Genomic DNA, 17,037 nt, shown 5'->3' with positions numbered 1-17,037 from the left:
AGTATTTGAAAGAGGTTGTATCCTCTAATGTATTTCACGCCTAATGCATATTTGAATATGTCTTAACTTTTTATTTTTGGTACTGGATACTTGGTTTTGTTACCATTTAGACACATCTAAATCAAGAATTTAAACCTTAACCTTTAAAGTTCAGTTGTATTAAAATGTATCTTAAAAAGTTGTTTTCCTGTGCTAATTATATTGTCACCAGATACAATGTGCAAACGCCATGTGGTGGTGATAGGCTTACTGCTGACTGTGCTGCCTAAGCGTGTTGAGCGCGCATGTGCATATTGCTTTAAATGACATGAAGTAACATCATTACTTTTAAAGTTCTGGCCCTTGGCCCTGCATGGTTTTTGTTGGCTTTTTAGGCAGGACCCTTCCTAGGGTGACTGCCATGCTGAAATTGAGACAGTCAGAAGTGCTCCCCCCAAATTCATTCCAAGTTGCGGTTATGCTGCTGCAGTTGGGGTCGGGGGTGTGGCCGTCCTGCGGTGCTAACAGTTTCTCCCGCCTCCTCGCCCCCGCCCTGCCCTCTCTCTTCTCTTCTGTAGGTCAGCCCCAGTTGATGCTGACAGCAGGACCAAGCGTTGCAGTCCCTCCTCAGGCGCCTTTTGGCTATGGTTACACTGCACCAGCCTACGGGCAACCGCAGCCCGGCTTTGGGTACAGCATGTGAGACGGAAAGCTGATCCTGTAGTCGCCTATTTTCGTACCGAAACATCGTCTCTACCCGCTTCTCAGTTTATAACCGGGGAAACAGGCACATGTTCTTGTAACCTTTATTTCATGAAGGACTACTTTTTGTTTCTAACTATAAACTCGGATCACCTATGTTTAAAGCTTATTTCACATTCCGCATCATTTTAGAATTTATTTTCAAAGGGGAATAGTTTCAATGTTTTATTCACTTGGGCTTTTCTTCTTACCCCCTCATTCTTTGAAGAACTGCTTAATACTCAAATCTATTGTGGAGAACCTGATTTGCACTCTGTAGTGTTTAAAGGAAAAAAAAAAAAACTCTAATATTGAATCTCTTAAATTTAGTGTATGTAAACAGCTTACAGTATGTATTGTCTAAATGCATTTAAATCTCTTTTATTCAAAGACAAGCTAAAGCAAAAATACTGATATATGACCATGCAAGACTGTCAATGCCAACAAAGACAACACTAATGAGCATATCCTCCATGGGATCGCAGTGCTCTCCAAATTGTTTGAAAAATGCATTGCAGACAACTTGCCTGACTTTTAAATGAGCATAAAAGGCCCTCTAACCTATGCAGGTTTCCTCATTACGCATATAGAAAATGCTAGTGTGTTTCTGCTCACTTCATATGTAACAGGTGCCCTTACGTTGTGCTGTATCCTGTGCTTTTTCTGTGGGACCATTCCATTCAGGAACAAAGAGCACCATGATTCCAATCTGTGTGTATTTACTAACCCTTCCCTGAGGTTTGTGTATGTTGGATATTGTGGTGTTTTAGATCACTGAGTGTACAGAAGAAAGAATTCAAACAAAATATTGCTGTTCTTCAGTTTTGTTTGTGGAATTTGAAATTACTCAAATTTAAAATAAATTACTGGACTGTGGAAATAACATGGAGAACGGCAGTTTTACTTAAATCCCTCTTAAACCACAAGAACCATTTCATACTGGATACTCAGGTAGTCCAGGGAGAAGGGGGCTACGGGCTGGGACACGGGAAAGCACCGCATCACGCTGTGTGCGTTCCAGAGTTCGTGAGGTCCATGCAGAGGTCAGAAAAACCCATCAGTGCCGACAGGGGCTACCTCCATCGTTTTAACCAGGCAGCACTTCAGCTGTTTATCTGAGCATTTCATTCAGATGAAGAGATCATGGATGTTAAATTATATTAACTTGAAATAAGAATGTATAAGCACATAGTCAACATGCTGTTCTTCACCATGAATTGTAAAGGGCTTCAAATTATGAATATTTTAAGTTGATTTTTTTAAACCAGTGTTTGAATTCGTTTTTTGGCATATGACTGAGAATATTACTCTAAGTTCATTTCACAGTTAATTCTCAGTAGAGCTAGAGAGCCCCCACCTAGCTTTGTATTGCTGTAAAGTTGAGTCGTTGACCATAAACTCCACAGAAGTGCTTTTTTAAAACTTAGAACTCCTGTCTTCCTCTCCCCACCACCTATATTCCTATAGGAAACTGCAGTATTAGTTGGAAAAATCCCTTTTCATTTTTTGGTTTGTCTTAGGGACCATCTTGCTGCTCAGGTCCTGGGCATACTGGTGTTTCTCCTGGGTCTCTGCTCTCTTTCTTCATGTTTATCAACATCAAGAGGGAGAATAGTAATGGTCCCTGGGGACTCCTTCTCAGAATCAAGATTTGTTCTCCTAGACATACTTTGAATCACCAGAATGATTTTTCTCTTTTCCCTTCCCTAATAGAAACAAGTTAAAATTCTTCAGTAAAGGCTTTCTTATAGCATAGTTAAGAATCTTTTTTAAAAAACATAATTTTAACCTGGTGCTATGTCTGTGATCCTGAGTTGCCACTTAAACCATCCATAATAACGGGCTATAGTAGAAAGAGAAACTGCAGCAGTGTATTACTTAGGCTTAAATTGAGAGTAAGCTGAACTTCTGAGCTTGTTCCCTCACGTGTATGTTAACACCATGAATACTTTGCCGGATTATTTGGAGACGTGTTTAAATCACAAAACAGGTAGCTGGGCAGTAATGGGAAAGACGTTAATAGGAAACTTTCAAGGTAAACATGTTTTCAGTGATCCTCCTCAGAATCCAAATGTAGACATTATACGAAAAAAAAAAGGTGGTAATTGTTGGCAATCATTTCAACACAGACATTGGTACGATAGCAAGAGGTTGGTCTCCATGTAAGGCTGCTTTAAATTTCTGTAAGTTGATTTAGTCATGCAGATATCTCACTGTAGTGGTTCTCAAACTTAGGATCTGTCTATACTCAAAATCATGCAAGTTTTTTTTGAAGATGTAAAGCTATTTTTATTCATAGATGACCTAATCTTGTATGAAGAAAATCCTAAGCAATGTTTTTATAAAAATAACTCTTTAAAAAGCTTGTTTAGCAAGGTCTCAAAACTACAAGAGCAATAAAAACTATGAAATTTTGCAAAACGAGAATCGAAGAGTATTAACTAGTGATAAATTTCACAAAAGGTAACTACAAAATCATGCTGAAAGAAACTGAAAATTAAAACAAATGGAGAAAATACATTCATGATTCAGAACTTGTAAGATGCCAGTTTTCAGCAAAAATACCTACAAAGTTGATGTAATTATTGTCAGTATCATAGAAAGCTCCCCCACCATAAATTCACAGAAATATGAAAGTTAAAAAACCTAGGATAACCAGCTTGATTTTGAAAAAGAATAGATTTTAAACTCCCCGATTTAAAAGTTTACTATAAAGTAACCATATTCAAATTATTAACGATCCCAAAGAGCACTAGTTTATGTGGGATTGTATCTATTCCTACTTTACTATTGTTAATAGTTAAAACAACTTTTTAAAACTGTTAACCCATTTAAATGACAGTAATAAGCGTTGCTTGTTAACATAAGCAATAATAACATGAGCATATTTCCCCAAACAAAAGTCAAGCTAGAATGAATGGCATTGTACTATTTTTTACAAGTCTCTAAAGTTCATCTGAACAGAGACTCCTCTGTATTCAAAAACTTGGCTTCATACAGCAATTTCGTTAGGAAAGGAAGAGAGTATTTTTTGGCCACGTAGCATGTGGGATCTTGGTGCCTTGACCAGGGATTGAACCTGTGTCTCCTGCACTGGAAGGTGGATTTAATAACCTTTCCAGAAACTTGTGATTAGTTGAAATGTGGACTCTGAAACCATGAAAATGAATCGTGTAGTTTATATCTGCTGAAAATCTAGATCTGGATAACTAGATTCTGTCTGGTCTTGCAAGTAAAAATGACAAAAGCAGCTAGTTCAGCTCAGGACTCAGCCACACAAGTCTTTTTTTTTTCCTTAAGATAACAGTTATACTTCAGTGTGCACCAGAAGTGTTTAATGTTACATAGAATATTAAGACAAACAGTCAACGGTCAAATTTAATAACTTTTTTTTACTGCTTCATCAAGGACGTTAAACTTTTTAAAGTAAATGTAGGGCAGTGAAAATGTCTTGATTTGTGAAAGGTGCCAGCAGTATTACCCACCGTTGTTTTTTTATCATCACTGCAAATGTCAAAACAATGGAAAACAATGAGTATCAGGAAAATTGTTTTGACCCTTTGCAGGTGTCTTTAGAGAACCAAGGTTCTCTGCTTTGTGAACTATGACATAAAATTATGAACCTTACAAAATAAATAGCAAAGTACAGGTGAACTAGAAAACATGTTTCCATAGCTACCAGTGTTTGTATACTATTCATCCTAGTAGATATGCTATGATTTACCTCAGTTACGTTGTCAGCCAGGGCAGATGGTCCTGTTGGGATGCACTGTCTGAACCTGGAACCGTCATTCTCTTGAGGCAAGCCTCAGAAATTACCTGAAGTGGAATCATCCATTTAGGATTGAGTTCTCTTCAGCTCAGCTACATGCTGTTGCATCACTTTGGAAAGCAGGATAAACATTCTGTTTAGAAACAGTTGCTACTGTGGCATCATTCACAGTTGCAATTTCTTCTGTGCTGTCAGATACCAGTGTGGAAGAAGACTGACCTCTAAGCCTGGCTGCGGTAGCCTTTAGTGTTCTGCCCAGACGCCACTGACCGTAGACCTTGCGGTTGTGCTACACTGCTGCTTATGTTGAAGTTAACAACTAACTGATGCTAACTGTTGACAGTAACCATGGTGAGTTGCAATCAAAATTTGGCCTGTTACCAAAATTCTCCCTGACATCGAAGTTCTTAGGAATATACTGAATTTAGAAATACTGTCAGAATCCCCCCAAAGAGAGCTTTCAAGACAGATGGCTTTTTGCAAAAAAGGAGATCAAGAAGCTATGTGGCTCTTAGGAGCCGAGAACCATCATATTCTGGGCAGCTGGTAATTATTTGGATTATGTCATGCTGAACGTATAAAGATCAAAAGGGAGATAAGGTGCCCTTAAATAGCTGAATTGTCCAGTTCCTTAAGTTCTAAGTAAATACTGGGATATTACAATGATAAGTAACAGTCACTTCACAATTATCATTTCTATGTGGGCCCATAACCACCGTCAAGGTCCATGCAAGTCGCTTCACAAGTTTCACTGCCTTCATTGTTGGAAAGGGGGGAACTGAACAGATGTAGAACCACTGCTGAGGAATTTTAGCCAGCGTGGCTGAGGGAATAAATGTGAAACACGGCACAGGTGGGTTAGGTCAGTGCTGTAAAAACCTCAACTTTGAGAAAAATCCACAAGGTTAGCTTTTAAACTCATTGTGGGTGGCTATACCATTATCTATCGATAAAATATTCAAAAACTGAGGTAAGGAAAAACAAACTGCAGTTTACATCTAAATTGGGAATACCCTAGAACCCCTGATCCTCCAAGGATGACAGCAACATAGTCTTGGAAGAAGAGCTGCTGCTAAGTTGCTTCAGTCGTGTCCGACTCTGTGCAACCCCATAGACGGCAGCCCACCAGGCTCCCCTGTCCTTGGGATTCTCCAGGCAAGAACACTGGAGTGGGTTGCCATTTCCTTCTCCAATGCATGAAAGTGAACAGTGAAAGTGAAGTCACTCAGTCGTGTCCAACTCTTAAGAGACCTCATGGACTGCAGCCTACCAGGCTCCTGCGTCCATGGGATTTTCCAGGCAAGAGTACTGGAGTGGGTGCCATTGCCTTCTCCAGAAGAAGAGCTGGTAACACACAACAGGGCCTAATCACTCATAGGAAATGCTGTTTCCCACCTCTAGTCCAGTTTTATTGTGTTCTGTGCCTCTCATCTTAAACATTTGTTTCATAACTCATAACTTGAATCACGAGGACTATTAACCAAACTTTTTTTTTTTTTAGCCCAAGATAACTCTCTAACCAGGCCAAGTACATGACAGAAGAACACGTGAATGGAATTTCATCTCAAGAATCTTAGCTGGGGGAAGAAATTCAGCTTTTATTGTTAGAATTTGACAGTTTCAAACACTTGTGGTGGTGGGAACCACCATCATACAAAATTCCACCTAGTAAAGTTTTAGGTGACCGGTGACCTTGTCAATTAGGTCTGCTGGTCCTGGTCCAATTCCTAAAACAGTTCGAGAGCCTGGTGCGATCTGAGTACGTCCTGCATCTTGGATTAAACTTACAGTCAGTCCCAGCACTTTCGCATGGGTCAATAATTCAACCAGAGTGTCTTCATCAGGGGCTTTGACCACCACTTTGGGCTGGCCACAGTATTCCCACTCTTTGAGTAACTCAGGGTTTCGCCTTTGAATTTGCTTGTAGGCAGAAACGGCAGCATGAGAGCACTGGGCAGCCACCTTCCCTTTTCCCATCTTTAAGTCATTTCGAACCACAAGAATCATTTTGTACTCCCCACTCTCTCCGAGGATGCTTGCTTCCGTTTCAGTGTCAGCATCTGTCTCCCTCCCTGAGCTCTTGGGGAGCATCCCAAAGCGCATTCGAAGCCCCCAGCCCAGGCACACGCCACAGGCAACTCCGGCAGCCAAGCTAAGCGCACCAGGATTAGTCAGATACTCCATAACCAGGGATCTGGAGATCATCTGAAAGGAAAAAAAAGCGGTCATTATCAAGGGAGGGAAAGTTACAGTTTATCAGATACAACACCCTGACAGTATATAGGCAGCAGTACTTTTAATTCATCCAGAAAAAAGGCAAAATATGTTTTGGATCTTGGGCAGGTACTGTGTTTTCTCCCTCGAGTACTAGAAAAAATTCAAGAATACAGGCAAAGCAGTTTAGGTCATTTTGAATCTCAATGTGAGGAGTACATCTCTCTCAGATACAGCTCTGCTCCCCAGTGTTTGCTGTCTTGTGGAGAAAGGAAATGTTCTGTTTTACCAAAATGCCTACAGTATCTAAAAGAACCAAGAGTAACTCACTCTTCTCAAAAATATATTCACTTGTGCCTTCAATAAGGCAGTAGTTCTCGATGTACCAACCCCTCAGGGAAGTTCCTGGTTGTCACAGCAACAGGCCTGGAGTGAGGTGGGCTGCTGATGTCTACCGACCCTCGCATGGAAAGCTGAAAGCCTCACGTGTGAATACTGGTGCCCCTGGACATTACTGTAGGTGAAAACCCCAATGTCAGCTTGCATATGAATGCAGAGTACTTTTTGCATAGTTTTAATACACACTGAATTTACCAGTAGTACAACCATCATAAAAAACAAAGGAAGATGATCCTTCATCCTTTATTACTTTAGAAATTCCTATTACCCCAGCAAAGCTGTTCATGGTGTCTGAATCATCAATAAAGCATTTACATTAAGTCTACATTTGAGGCTGTTGGATTCAATATACTTCAATGTATAGGTATAAACAGCAATCAGTTTCTTCCAGTGGAATACATGGTATCTAAGCATTTATGAAGTACATCATGTTTGCAGAACTTACAAGTGGTGCCCTTGGAATTCTACAGTGTGTAACCTGTGTGGCATAGACAGCAGTCCTGGAAATTCATACTTTATCATAAATTTTTAAAAAAATCCTCATTTAAGTTAAAATTAGGACATTAAAATTGAAATTATACTGTAGGCAAAGTGTGTGATGTTATCAAATATTTTAAAGTGAAGATTGCACAGGGATATTAAACTTTATTTATTTGGTTGCTTCGGGTTTTAGTTGCATCATGTGGGATTTTGGGTTGCTACACATGGGCTTAGTTGCCCCACAGCATTTGGGGTCTTAGTTCCTTGACCAGGGATCAAACTCACGTCCCCTGCACTGCAAGGTCAATTCTTAATCACTGGACCACCAAGGAAATCCTCATTTTTTGAGACATAATTCACACACTATAAAATTCACCTTTTTAAAGTGTACAATTCAGTGTTTTTAACATATCTACAATATTGTGCAACCATTGCCACTATCTAATTTCAGAACACTTTCATTGTCCCCCCAAAGAAACCCCTGTAACCATGAGCAGTCACTTCCCATTTCTCCTTCCCCTAGTCTCTGGTAACCACTTTGTGGATTTACTTATTCTGGACACTCGTATAAATCAAACCATACAAAAGGTGACCTTTGGTTCAGGGTTCTACCGTCCAGCATAATATTTTCAAGGTTCATCCATGCTGTACCATGTATCAACACTTCATTCCTTTTTCACATAGTTTTAATACACACTGAATTTACCAGTAGTACAACCATGATAAAAAACAAAGGAAGATGATCTTTCATCCTTTATTACTTTAGAAATTCCTAGTACCCCAGCAAAGCTGTTCATGGTGTCTGAATCATCAATAAAGCATTGATGTGTTCATTGATGATGAATAATGATGAGTAACGTACTGCACCTACCAGCTGATTTTCTCCAGCAGTACTTAGCAGCCTGAGTTTAGGTAAAAACACAGAAGGGATAACTCCATACTTCACAGAGAAAGTAGAAGCCGAAAGAGTGAAACCACCTAATTACTGCCTCCAAACATATAACTAAATCTGCCGGACCCATATTCTTCCTTCATCTTCCCCCTTCTCTAATAGATGGCTGGATTTATCCAAGTTTGAGTTCTACTAAGAGTAAGCACTGAGACACAGGGCATAAGGAAAGTTGGGGTGAGAGCAAGAATGTTTGAAATGACAGGCCATGAGAAAGGTAGGGACAGGAAGGTGACAGGATATCCACATGCTATTAAGAATAGGTATGATGGAAGTGAGCTGGAAAGGCAGTTGGCTGAGGTTAGAGAGAGATGTCTGGGGTTTCAAGTTTGGAAATAGAACATTAAGGTGATACAAAGTGCAGAGTGTAGCTACAGGAATAGGTATGTGCAGTACAGTCAAAAGGGTGTCATTAAGCGCATCTGCTTTCTGAATTCTTTTATTTTTATGCCTCCTTCATCCCACAGATATTAACTGGTCTTGCTCTAGAATCTAGGGGAATAAAGGAGAAACAGTCCCTTCATGCACAGAGCTTACATTCTGGTAGTGGTTTAGAGATGACCCAATCCTAATTTCTAATTTCTTTGTTATGTTTAAAAAAAATTTTTGGCCATGCCAAAATTTTTTGCAGGAATCTTAGTTACCCAATCAAGGATCGAAGCTGTGCCCCCTGCAGTTGAAGCGTGATGTCTTAACCACTGACTGCCAGGGAAGTCCCTCTTTCATTTTATTTTAGTAAGACTTCATGTTGTTATAACTCAAAGCTTCAGTGGTATTTTGAAGGTACTGTGTTATTTGATCCACATAACCATAAGAGGTCAGCATTGTTTCTATATATTGAAAATGAGGAAATGAAGGCAAAGAGCAGTTAAAAAACAAAACAAAACAAAACATGAATGTCTGCTGGTTTCCTTTGTGCCAGACACATGCCTTGCTAGACTGGGAGTATAGTGATGAACAATACTGGCAACTGACAGTTCCTAGATAAGTGGAGGAGAAGACAATTACATGTCTGCAAATGTTATGGAAAGATGTTAGGGGAGTGTAGAAAGTGCTTTAGCTCAGTTTAGGAGGTCAGGGAAGGCCATGTTGAGGGAATATTTAAAATGCAACAAAGCAATAAGAAGACAGAAAGAGGAAAGATCATTTCAGGCAGAATGAACACCAAGTAGAAAAGCGAGAGGAGAGAAATAAGGTGTGCAAGTGACCTGAAAGTGGTCCAGACAGCCCAAAGACGGAAGGGGAGATCGGCAGAGAAAAACACGAGAAAGGAGGGCAGGCTGCAGATCGCAGAAGGCCTCGTAAGCCATGCTTAGCAGCTTGGAATTCTAGGGATGATGAGACACTGCTTGCAGGGAAATGATTTTTGTTTTCTAAAAGATCACCTGGGACTTCAGTATAAAGAAGGAATTAGAAGCTGGTAAGAATAGATACAGGGGACTGATTAGGAGACTGCTATAATGTAATAATAGTAACAGTAACTAATAAATATTTTGCTACATATTAGGTATTGACACTCTACACGAACTGTCTCCTTCAGTGTTCCCAACACTGAAGTCCTTTAAGTAAATATGTGATTATTACCCGCATTTTCCAGATGTGAAAATTGGCTCACAGAGAATATGTCAACTCACCCGAGTTCAAAAAGCTAGTAAGTGGTAGCCTGACTCCAGAGCTCGTGTTTTTAACACTACTCTACGTTGCCTTTCCCAGTAGTCTGGATGAGATGACAGTCAGACAGGAGTGGTGACATGGGAAAGCAAAGAAGTGGCTGAAGCACACCTGTATAAACTGGTGATTCACTGGAAGTCTGGTGATAAAAGAAAGGGAGAAGTTAGACCACCACCGAGATTTGAACAAATGGAGGCTGGGAGTATACTCTTTACTGATGAAAAGAGCAGGTTTCAAAGTAAAAGACACTGAAAGGTTTCAAATATATTACATCAGATTTGACCAAAAGACATCCTGGTTGAGATGTCCAGAAAAAAGAAAAAGACATGTCATTTTAGAGGTCAGAAGATAAGCGTAGGCTAGAAACGCATGTTTAAAAGAACTTAACATACTGACTGAAGGCTGATAAGCGGATAAGGTCACTGGGTCAAGTATACAGAGGGAAGAAAGGAACCCTGAAGAAACAAGTATTCAGGGATAAAAGGAGAGTGACAGAGAGGGTCATAACTGGCCAGGTCTTCAGCACCTAGTTTCAGTCCTCTTTCACAGCTGTGCCTAAAATGGTGACAGGGCTCTACTGACATAGCACTTCATGGCTCTAGATGCCTTGGCAGACACACACAAGAATTAAAAAAATTCTTATCAGAACCCACATTATCTCATAATGCATCTATCATTTAGTTACTATACGATGCTTACAGATCAGCAGAACTTTATGATAATCTAACTGCCAGACTACAAATAGAACAAATATTCAATTTTATAAAAATACATATATACAAATTTCTATGTCAAAGAATTAGGATTTTCTGCATCAATTGCTAGGTTGCAAAATAACCAAATATTCCACATACCAGACTCAGGTACTATCTGGAGAAAGGCAGTACATACGGAGGACCTATTGTGTGTTGAACAGCAAGCTAAAAACCCTTTACTTCCATTATTGTTGCTATGAAAATAAGACGATAATACGAGCCTCTCTCTAAAGATGAGAAAAATAAAGATCAGAGAAGTTGCTTATCCACAGCCACAAAACTAGTAAGAGCAGTATAAAATATACTAATCGAAAAGGTCATGATGGAAAGTTTCTCATTCTCTCACCTTTATTTAAAAGCAGATCTACCAATAAGAGTCATCATAAATAGAAAGCATAAAAAGTTCCAGAAAGAACCAATTTGTTTATTGCTTCTGTCCCTAATCTTATGAAGTCCCTAATTCCAAAATGCTGAGCTTAATAATAACATCTCTGTTCTTTTAATCTATCAGCCTGATCAGATCATCATCTAACCTTTGTAAAAGGTGTTTCAGGCTGTCCCCCTTTCTGCGTATCTATTATAAACATTTATCAATAAACCCCGTGCTTGAAATGAAGGTAAACGTAACTATTTTCAGCCTCATCTCTGTTGTCCCAGGCAATGATGGCATCGCAAAAGGAACACATCCTCTAAGACCCTCCTCTTGGTGCCTTCCAGTGGCCAGAATAAACCCCTCTCACTAGTGCTTGTGATTCTATTACCTCCTGAACCACGCTCCACCCGCTAACCCTGTTCCACTGGCTACTGCCCCTTGGCCTTTTCCAACCTAAAAATCCATCCTCTTGGACCCTTAAACCACTGCCTCACTTTTCCTCTTCCCTTCATCTTTAAACTTCTTCCGTTACCTGCCCGCCTTTCCCATTCGACTGAAACTGCTAAAGAATCAAGACATTATCTAGCTGCCTCTTTATAGGCCTCAACTTGAGTTGAGGCCTAAACTTGAAAACTTTCTGCACCACTCACTGATAACTTTTCTTTAAACCCTCTTCCCTTGAATTCTTTAACACAACGTTCACCCTATTATCATCCTACCTTTTTGACACCTTTTCCCCATTATCTATAGTCTCTTTCTGTTTGCCGCTGATGTGTGTATTAGCCAAGCTTACACATTTTGCCCTCTTTTCAGTCTCTACCTATGTTGTCCTATATTACAACTATTAGCCAAATGCAGGTATTTAAACTTAATTGAAACTAAATAAAAATTCAGTTTTTAAGTTACGTATGGCCACATTTCAAACGCTCACTAGCTCAACAACTTAGAAGTATCTAGGGAGCTTCCCTGAGGGTCCAGTGGACCACAAACATGTAGACCCCAGACCAGCTGGACCTGAAGGCTGATGATGCAGACTCCCACTTAACCTCACCACCCACCCATCAGAAGAATGTCCATGAGCTGGTCATGCCCTCTTTGAACAGTTACTGTAAAACTTATCTTCCCCAAGTGGGGACACATGGTTTTGAGGGCCTGCTGTGGCCCCCTCTGCCTGGCAAAGCAATAAAGCTATTCTTTTCTACTTAAAAAGAGTCCACCTTTCAATGTAGGGGACACGGGTTTGATCCCTGGTCAGGGAACGAAGATCCCACATACAGCTAAATAATTTTTTTTTAAGTGGCTAAGCTCCACTCTGAGTTAGCAAGATGTTGAACGTTTCCAATACTGCAGAAAGTTCTATTTGACAGGGCTGGTTTATATATCCTCTTTCCATTCAATCAATCAATATTTTCTGAGAGCCTATTATGCACAGTTTTGGACCCTGGAGACAGAGCTCTGAACAAAACAAAATCCTACCCTTCATGGAGCTAACATTCTAGTTGGAGGAGATACACAATATATAAATAGTTTGTAAAATGAACAATCTCACTTATTCCTGAAACAATAGATGCTGAGGATTCCTACAGCCTCTCTTGGGCTCCACACTTGAACTTCCAGTTTTTGCTAGATTTTACCACTTAGATGTCTATGAAGTGGTCTAGACTATGTCTTATATTGAACTCAATATTTTTCTTTCCCTCTCAAACTTCCTGTAATCTTTCCATATTCTTCATTTCGTCCTAGTACATCTGCCATTATAATTAACTGTACTTATAAAGCACAAATCTGATTTGTAATTTCTCTGTAATTTGTATTTTCTCTGCTCAAAAATCACTGGATAAGCATCTAAGGAATAAGGAAAACGGGTCCTCCTAAAACTGAGTCCCCTTATCAAGTTTATGATTAATCTCTCTATCCAAAACGTTATTCTCTCTTTTGTCCACTGTGACCTCAATCCTGCATAACTCACACTAATGAACTAGAGCTGATGACTAAAATTGCTGTTGTCAATACACTGTCAATATAGTAAAATTGTAGATACCACGTACAACTCAGGTTGTTTCTCCGGGGCAAGATGAGTTAACAGACCCTCATGCCATGGACCACCTGGCCAGAGAAGAATTATAAACCAGAGACACCCTGACTCCTGAAACTATAATTATGAAAAAATCACAGAGTTCAACAGAAACCAACAAAACATTGTAAAGCAATTATCCTCCAATTAAAAAAGTCACAGAAATGTTATAAAATGATTAGTTCCAGCCTCTTTGTTCTTCCCCTTAAAAAAAAAAACAAAACAAAACGCTAACTAAACACCCAACTGGAGTCGATTTGAGGCTTGTCTCCCAGTCCCTTGCTTAGAGCCCTGCAATAAACGCTGTGCTTTTCTTCACCACAACCCAGTGTCAACAGACTGGTTTTCGTTACGTGTTGCACAAGTGGACTCAAGTTGGTGGGGTGACAATAAAATATAAATCCCTCGGCAGAAATTCAAAGATTACACAATTTGGTTTCAACCTACTTTATCCTTCTAACCTAATCTCCTGCTACATAATCTACTATTCAGTCACACCAAATTACCAGGTGTTTTCAAGCAGCAATCTCTCCCTGAAATAATTCTCTCCACTTAAAACACAAAAACGTCGTGGAGCAATTACACATGACCACTGTAGCGGATATTCGCGACATTTAGTACAGTGCCTGGAGTAAAACGTTCAAGGATTACAGACTTCTTTATGTTCGTGTGACACAGCGGGGCAACTTTTCCATCATATTCTTACAAGTCTTTTCTTTCCCCGTAGCACTGGACAACTTGCTACGCTGTGGGTGTTCAGTACTCAGCAGAGTGTGAGGCCTGCTCGGTATTTTCTCACACTCGGAGCGAGGGCATCGATGCTGCCCGACCAAAGCCCTTGACTGGGAACTAAAATTTGGGGTCCTTCCCCTCCCCAGCAGCTAGGTCCTTTCTTTCAAAAGACGACTGGCCAAACCGGAAGAGTGGCTCCAGGGGCCACTTGGGTGGAAGATAGTTTAGAAAAGAGATGAGAGTGGGGGGGCGGTGATTTTTTATAGAATGAAATAGTAATAAACACTCCAACTGGAGAGGCAAGAAGAACATCCCTCTCCCTGGGAGAGGCCCACCTACCTAGCGCACCTCTGTCCGCCTCACTGGCGCCTTCGCGTTCTTCAGTTCTGGGTACCGAACACGCCGCTCTCACGAGAGTTACCTCTTCCGGGGTATGTCGACAACAAGTTCCGGATCAAGAACGGCGACGAGAACAGTCATTCTTCCTCTGGCCCCGCCCACAGGTCCCTAACCCAGACCCGAACTGAAATCCCGCGACGACCCGCTGAGGTGGCCGAAAGGAGAGGGGAACGTTTTTCTTTTGGAGGCGGTCTCCCGCGGGGGGAAACGGACCGGAAGTGACGCGAGCGAGTTCCGGTTGGCCGGAGCCCAGCGGCGGGTGTGAGAGTCGGTCCGGAGTCGCTTCCAGGATCCCGAGATCCAAGAAGCCGGAGTCAGAGCGGGTAGGTAAGCGAGCGCGGGGAACTGGGGACGGACGCCTGAGACATCCTCAGAGCTTGACTTCTTCTGAGCCCAGACGGTGCAGATCTAGGGCACCGTGATTCGACTGCCAGCCGTGTTGTAGAGCGCTGCTGACTCTGTCTCAGTCTGACAATATCTAAATTATTTGGGACACCTCCCGGTGTTGGCCACTGGTAAGCTGAACCCATGCACTGAACTCCCGACCATTCCCCTCATCGTGGTGGGCTTGGGGGCCGTACCCAGCCCCTCTTCATGTCTGGGAGTCTAGAACCTTGGAGTAAATGAAGATCTCCTTTGCTGATGACCAAGCTGTTTCTCAGGATTTGTCAGTGGGGTTCTCGTTCTCCCAACCACTAGCCCCTGCTTCTGTCATCTATCCATTTCTAAACAAAATTCAGACGTGTGAGTGCCTTCTAAAGCGTTGGTGGCCAAGGGAATGGGGCCTCCCTCCGTAGATCTCTGGCAGAGGACCTTCATGTTATTTCCTACTTTCATGAGGAATAGCATTCTCTTGCCCTTTCCAAATCCCTGACCGCCTGTATTTCTTTACAGTGGGGTATTTGCAATAAAACATGAAGGTTAGCTACATCTCTAATAAACTTCCAGGAAGCCATATGTGACCCTATGTCACATTGCTTGAGAGTTATTTGTGACTTCCAGTAAGTTTTGCACTGTTATTTTTTGTTATTCTGAAAATTCATACCAAAAAATCTCAATATGTAGGCTGTGGAACTGATACCTGTCTTGACAACATAGCTCCTTTTCCTAACTTTAATGTCTTTCACCTCTCCTTTAGAGCTTGTCAAAAATTTTGTAGATAGATTGCACTGATCCTTTGGAGGAGTTTGTACAAGTATTTCTAATGTTGTAGAGAATTTAATGTTCTGACTGCTTACTACCTATTAATTGTGTTGTCATCAGCCCTGATTTTAGTTGTGTATTCTTAGCATAAATGATAATAGTAAGAAACTGTTATTTACTAGGCAACATTCTATGCATTACGGATTATGTTTTTATTGACCTTTGGAAGAGGTGGTGGGTCCCAGACATAAATAAGGCAGATTTATATAGGTGTGAAATTACTGTACAGTAGAGATTTTTATATCATACTTCTTTGCCCATATTATTTTAAAACTTTGGAGCATTTTTTCCCTTTGAGGAATATATCCTACCTGATTAGCATAATTTAATTCCTGTGATTCACATTCCAGAATAACCAAATTTCTGAAATAATGATTTAATGTGCCTTTTAGCAATTTAATACCTTATAGCTAGTTTAATCAGTTTGTTTTTATTTACATATTTTTCTTCTTTTTTGAGTTAGAAAATTTTTTCATAGTTTTCTGAAATCAGGTGACAAGATTTTTGAGATGTGGAATTATATAAATTAGATGTTACCATTTTTAACAGCTGGTAAATTTGCTTTTTGACTTGAAACTGCTAAACCTGGTCTTATATTCTTTGTGTTCAGTCCAGTTATTCAGGGATTGATTATCCAGATTTTCTCACTTTCCAACTTCTTCTTGAGTTTGGCTTGAATTACCACTTTTTAGGATTACAAAGATCATTAAACTTTAAATCAGAAGACCTACAGTGGAGTCAGGGCTCCAACACTTCTTGAGTGTAGGTTGGCAAGTTACCTAACTTTCTAAACTGACCTGAATTGTGTTGATTAAAATGCTGCTTACTTCATAGGATTGTCACAATGATTAAGTGAGATAGTAAATGTGAAATCACTATATAAATGACAATATAGTGATACTGTTATTTTATTCTGAAAGCAGAAAATATATCAGTGGAGAATACTGTTAACTTTGATCATTTCAAAATTTGGTGTTTTGTATTATTAAGTATGTTTCTTCTCTGAAAATTTTATCACATACTTTTCTGAGATGATCTTTGCCCTCCTTTTGAACTCAATAAAAGCTAGCCAGGAGTAGTTGAAACTGTAATGTACTGTATTAGTCACCTTAGTTAATAAGTAGGTGACTTGAAAATGAGTTTAGTTTTGCATTTGGGAGTTTAGGTTTGATCTTTTTTGGCCATCAGGTACTGTCACTTAAGAATTTATAAGAGTAGGGGAAGTTGAACTTTTGGGTGCTTACATGTAGTTAACTAAAGCCTTACGTTATTTCACTGAAACTTATTGAAAGCAAT

General features: G+C 40.2%; 3 protein-coding genes across 11 annotated transcripts in view; 2 read left to right on the top strand and 1 right to left on the bottom strand.

Moving 5' to 3' along the window:
• CLTC (clathrin heavy chain) overlaps positions 1 to 7,430 on the top strand; it is a 70,134-nt gene extending 62,704 nt beyond the window's left edge. For 2 of the 4 annotated variants that reach the window (XM_040244174.1, XM_040244173.1), the window contains one exon: positions 5,994 to 7,430. In XM_040244174.1, the coding sequence (XP_040100108.1) occupies positions 5,994 to 6,028 (35 nt within the window). In that variant the 3' untranslated portion in view covers positions 6,029 to 7,430. Of the gene's footprint in view, positions 1 to 557; positions 1,610 to 5,993 lie in introns of those variants that run through there. The other 2 variants (XM_040244171.1, XM_040244172.1) reach the window with 2 other exon arrangements.
• PTRH2 (peptidyl-tRNA hydrolase 2) lies at positions 6,066 to 14,751 on the bottom strand. 4 transcript variants are annotated; one of them, XM_040244194.1, is made up of 3 exons: positions 14,479 to 14,751; positions 10,169 to 10,344; positions 6,066 to 6,697 (listed from the first exon to the last, which is right to left on the bottom strand). In XM_040244194.1, exon 3 carries the CDS (start codon positions 6,695 to 6,697, stop codon positions 6,158 to 6,160), a length of 540 nt encoding a protein of 179 aa, XP_040100128.1. In that variant the 5' UTR covers positions 10,169 to 10,344; positions 14,479 to 14,751; the 3' UTR covers positions 6,066 to 6,157. The 4 variants fall into 4 exon arrangements, with proteins under 4 accessions (XP_040100128.1, XP_040100126.1, XP_040100129.1 ...); XM_040244195.1 differs by having other exon boundaries at positions 6,071 to 6,697; positions 14,561 to 14,689; XM_040244192.1 differs by lacking the exon at positions 10,169 to 10,344 and having other exon boundaries at positions 14,479 to 14,737.
• Positions 14,599 to 17,037, top strand: part of VMP1 (vacuole membrane protein 1) — a 135,602-nt gene continuing 133,163 nt past the window's right edge. Inside the window, exon 1 of one of the 3 annotated variants that reach the window (XM_040244185.1) lies at positions 14,599 to 14,861. The gene's annotated coding sequence lies outside the window, so the exon portion shown is untranslated. Of the gene's footprint in view, positions 15,054 to 17,037 lie in introns of all 3 variants that reach the window. The other 2 variants (XM_040244187.1, XM_040244186.1) reach the window with 2 other exon arrangements.

Source organism: Oryx dammah, unplaced genomic scaffold, assembly GCF_014754425.2.
Source record: "Oryx dammah isolate SB20612 unplaced genomic scaffold, SCBI_Odam_1.1 HiC_scaffold_8, whole genome shotgun sequence".
Taxonomy (NCBI): Eukaryota; Metazoa; Chordata; class Mammalia; order Artiodactyla; family Bovidae; genus Oryx; species Oryx dammah.
This window is presented reverse-complemented; position numbering and strand designations above follow the sequence as displayed.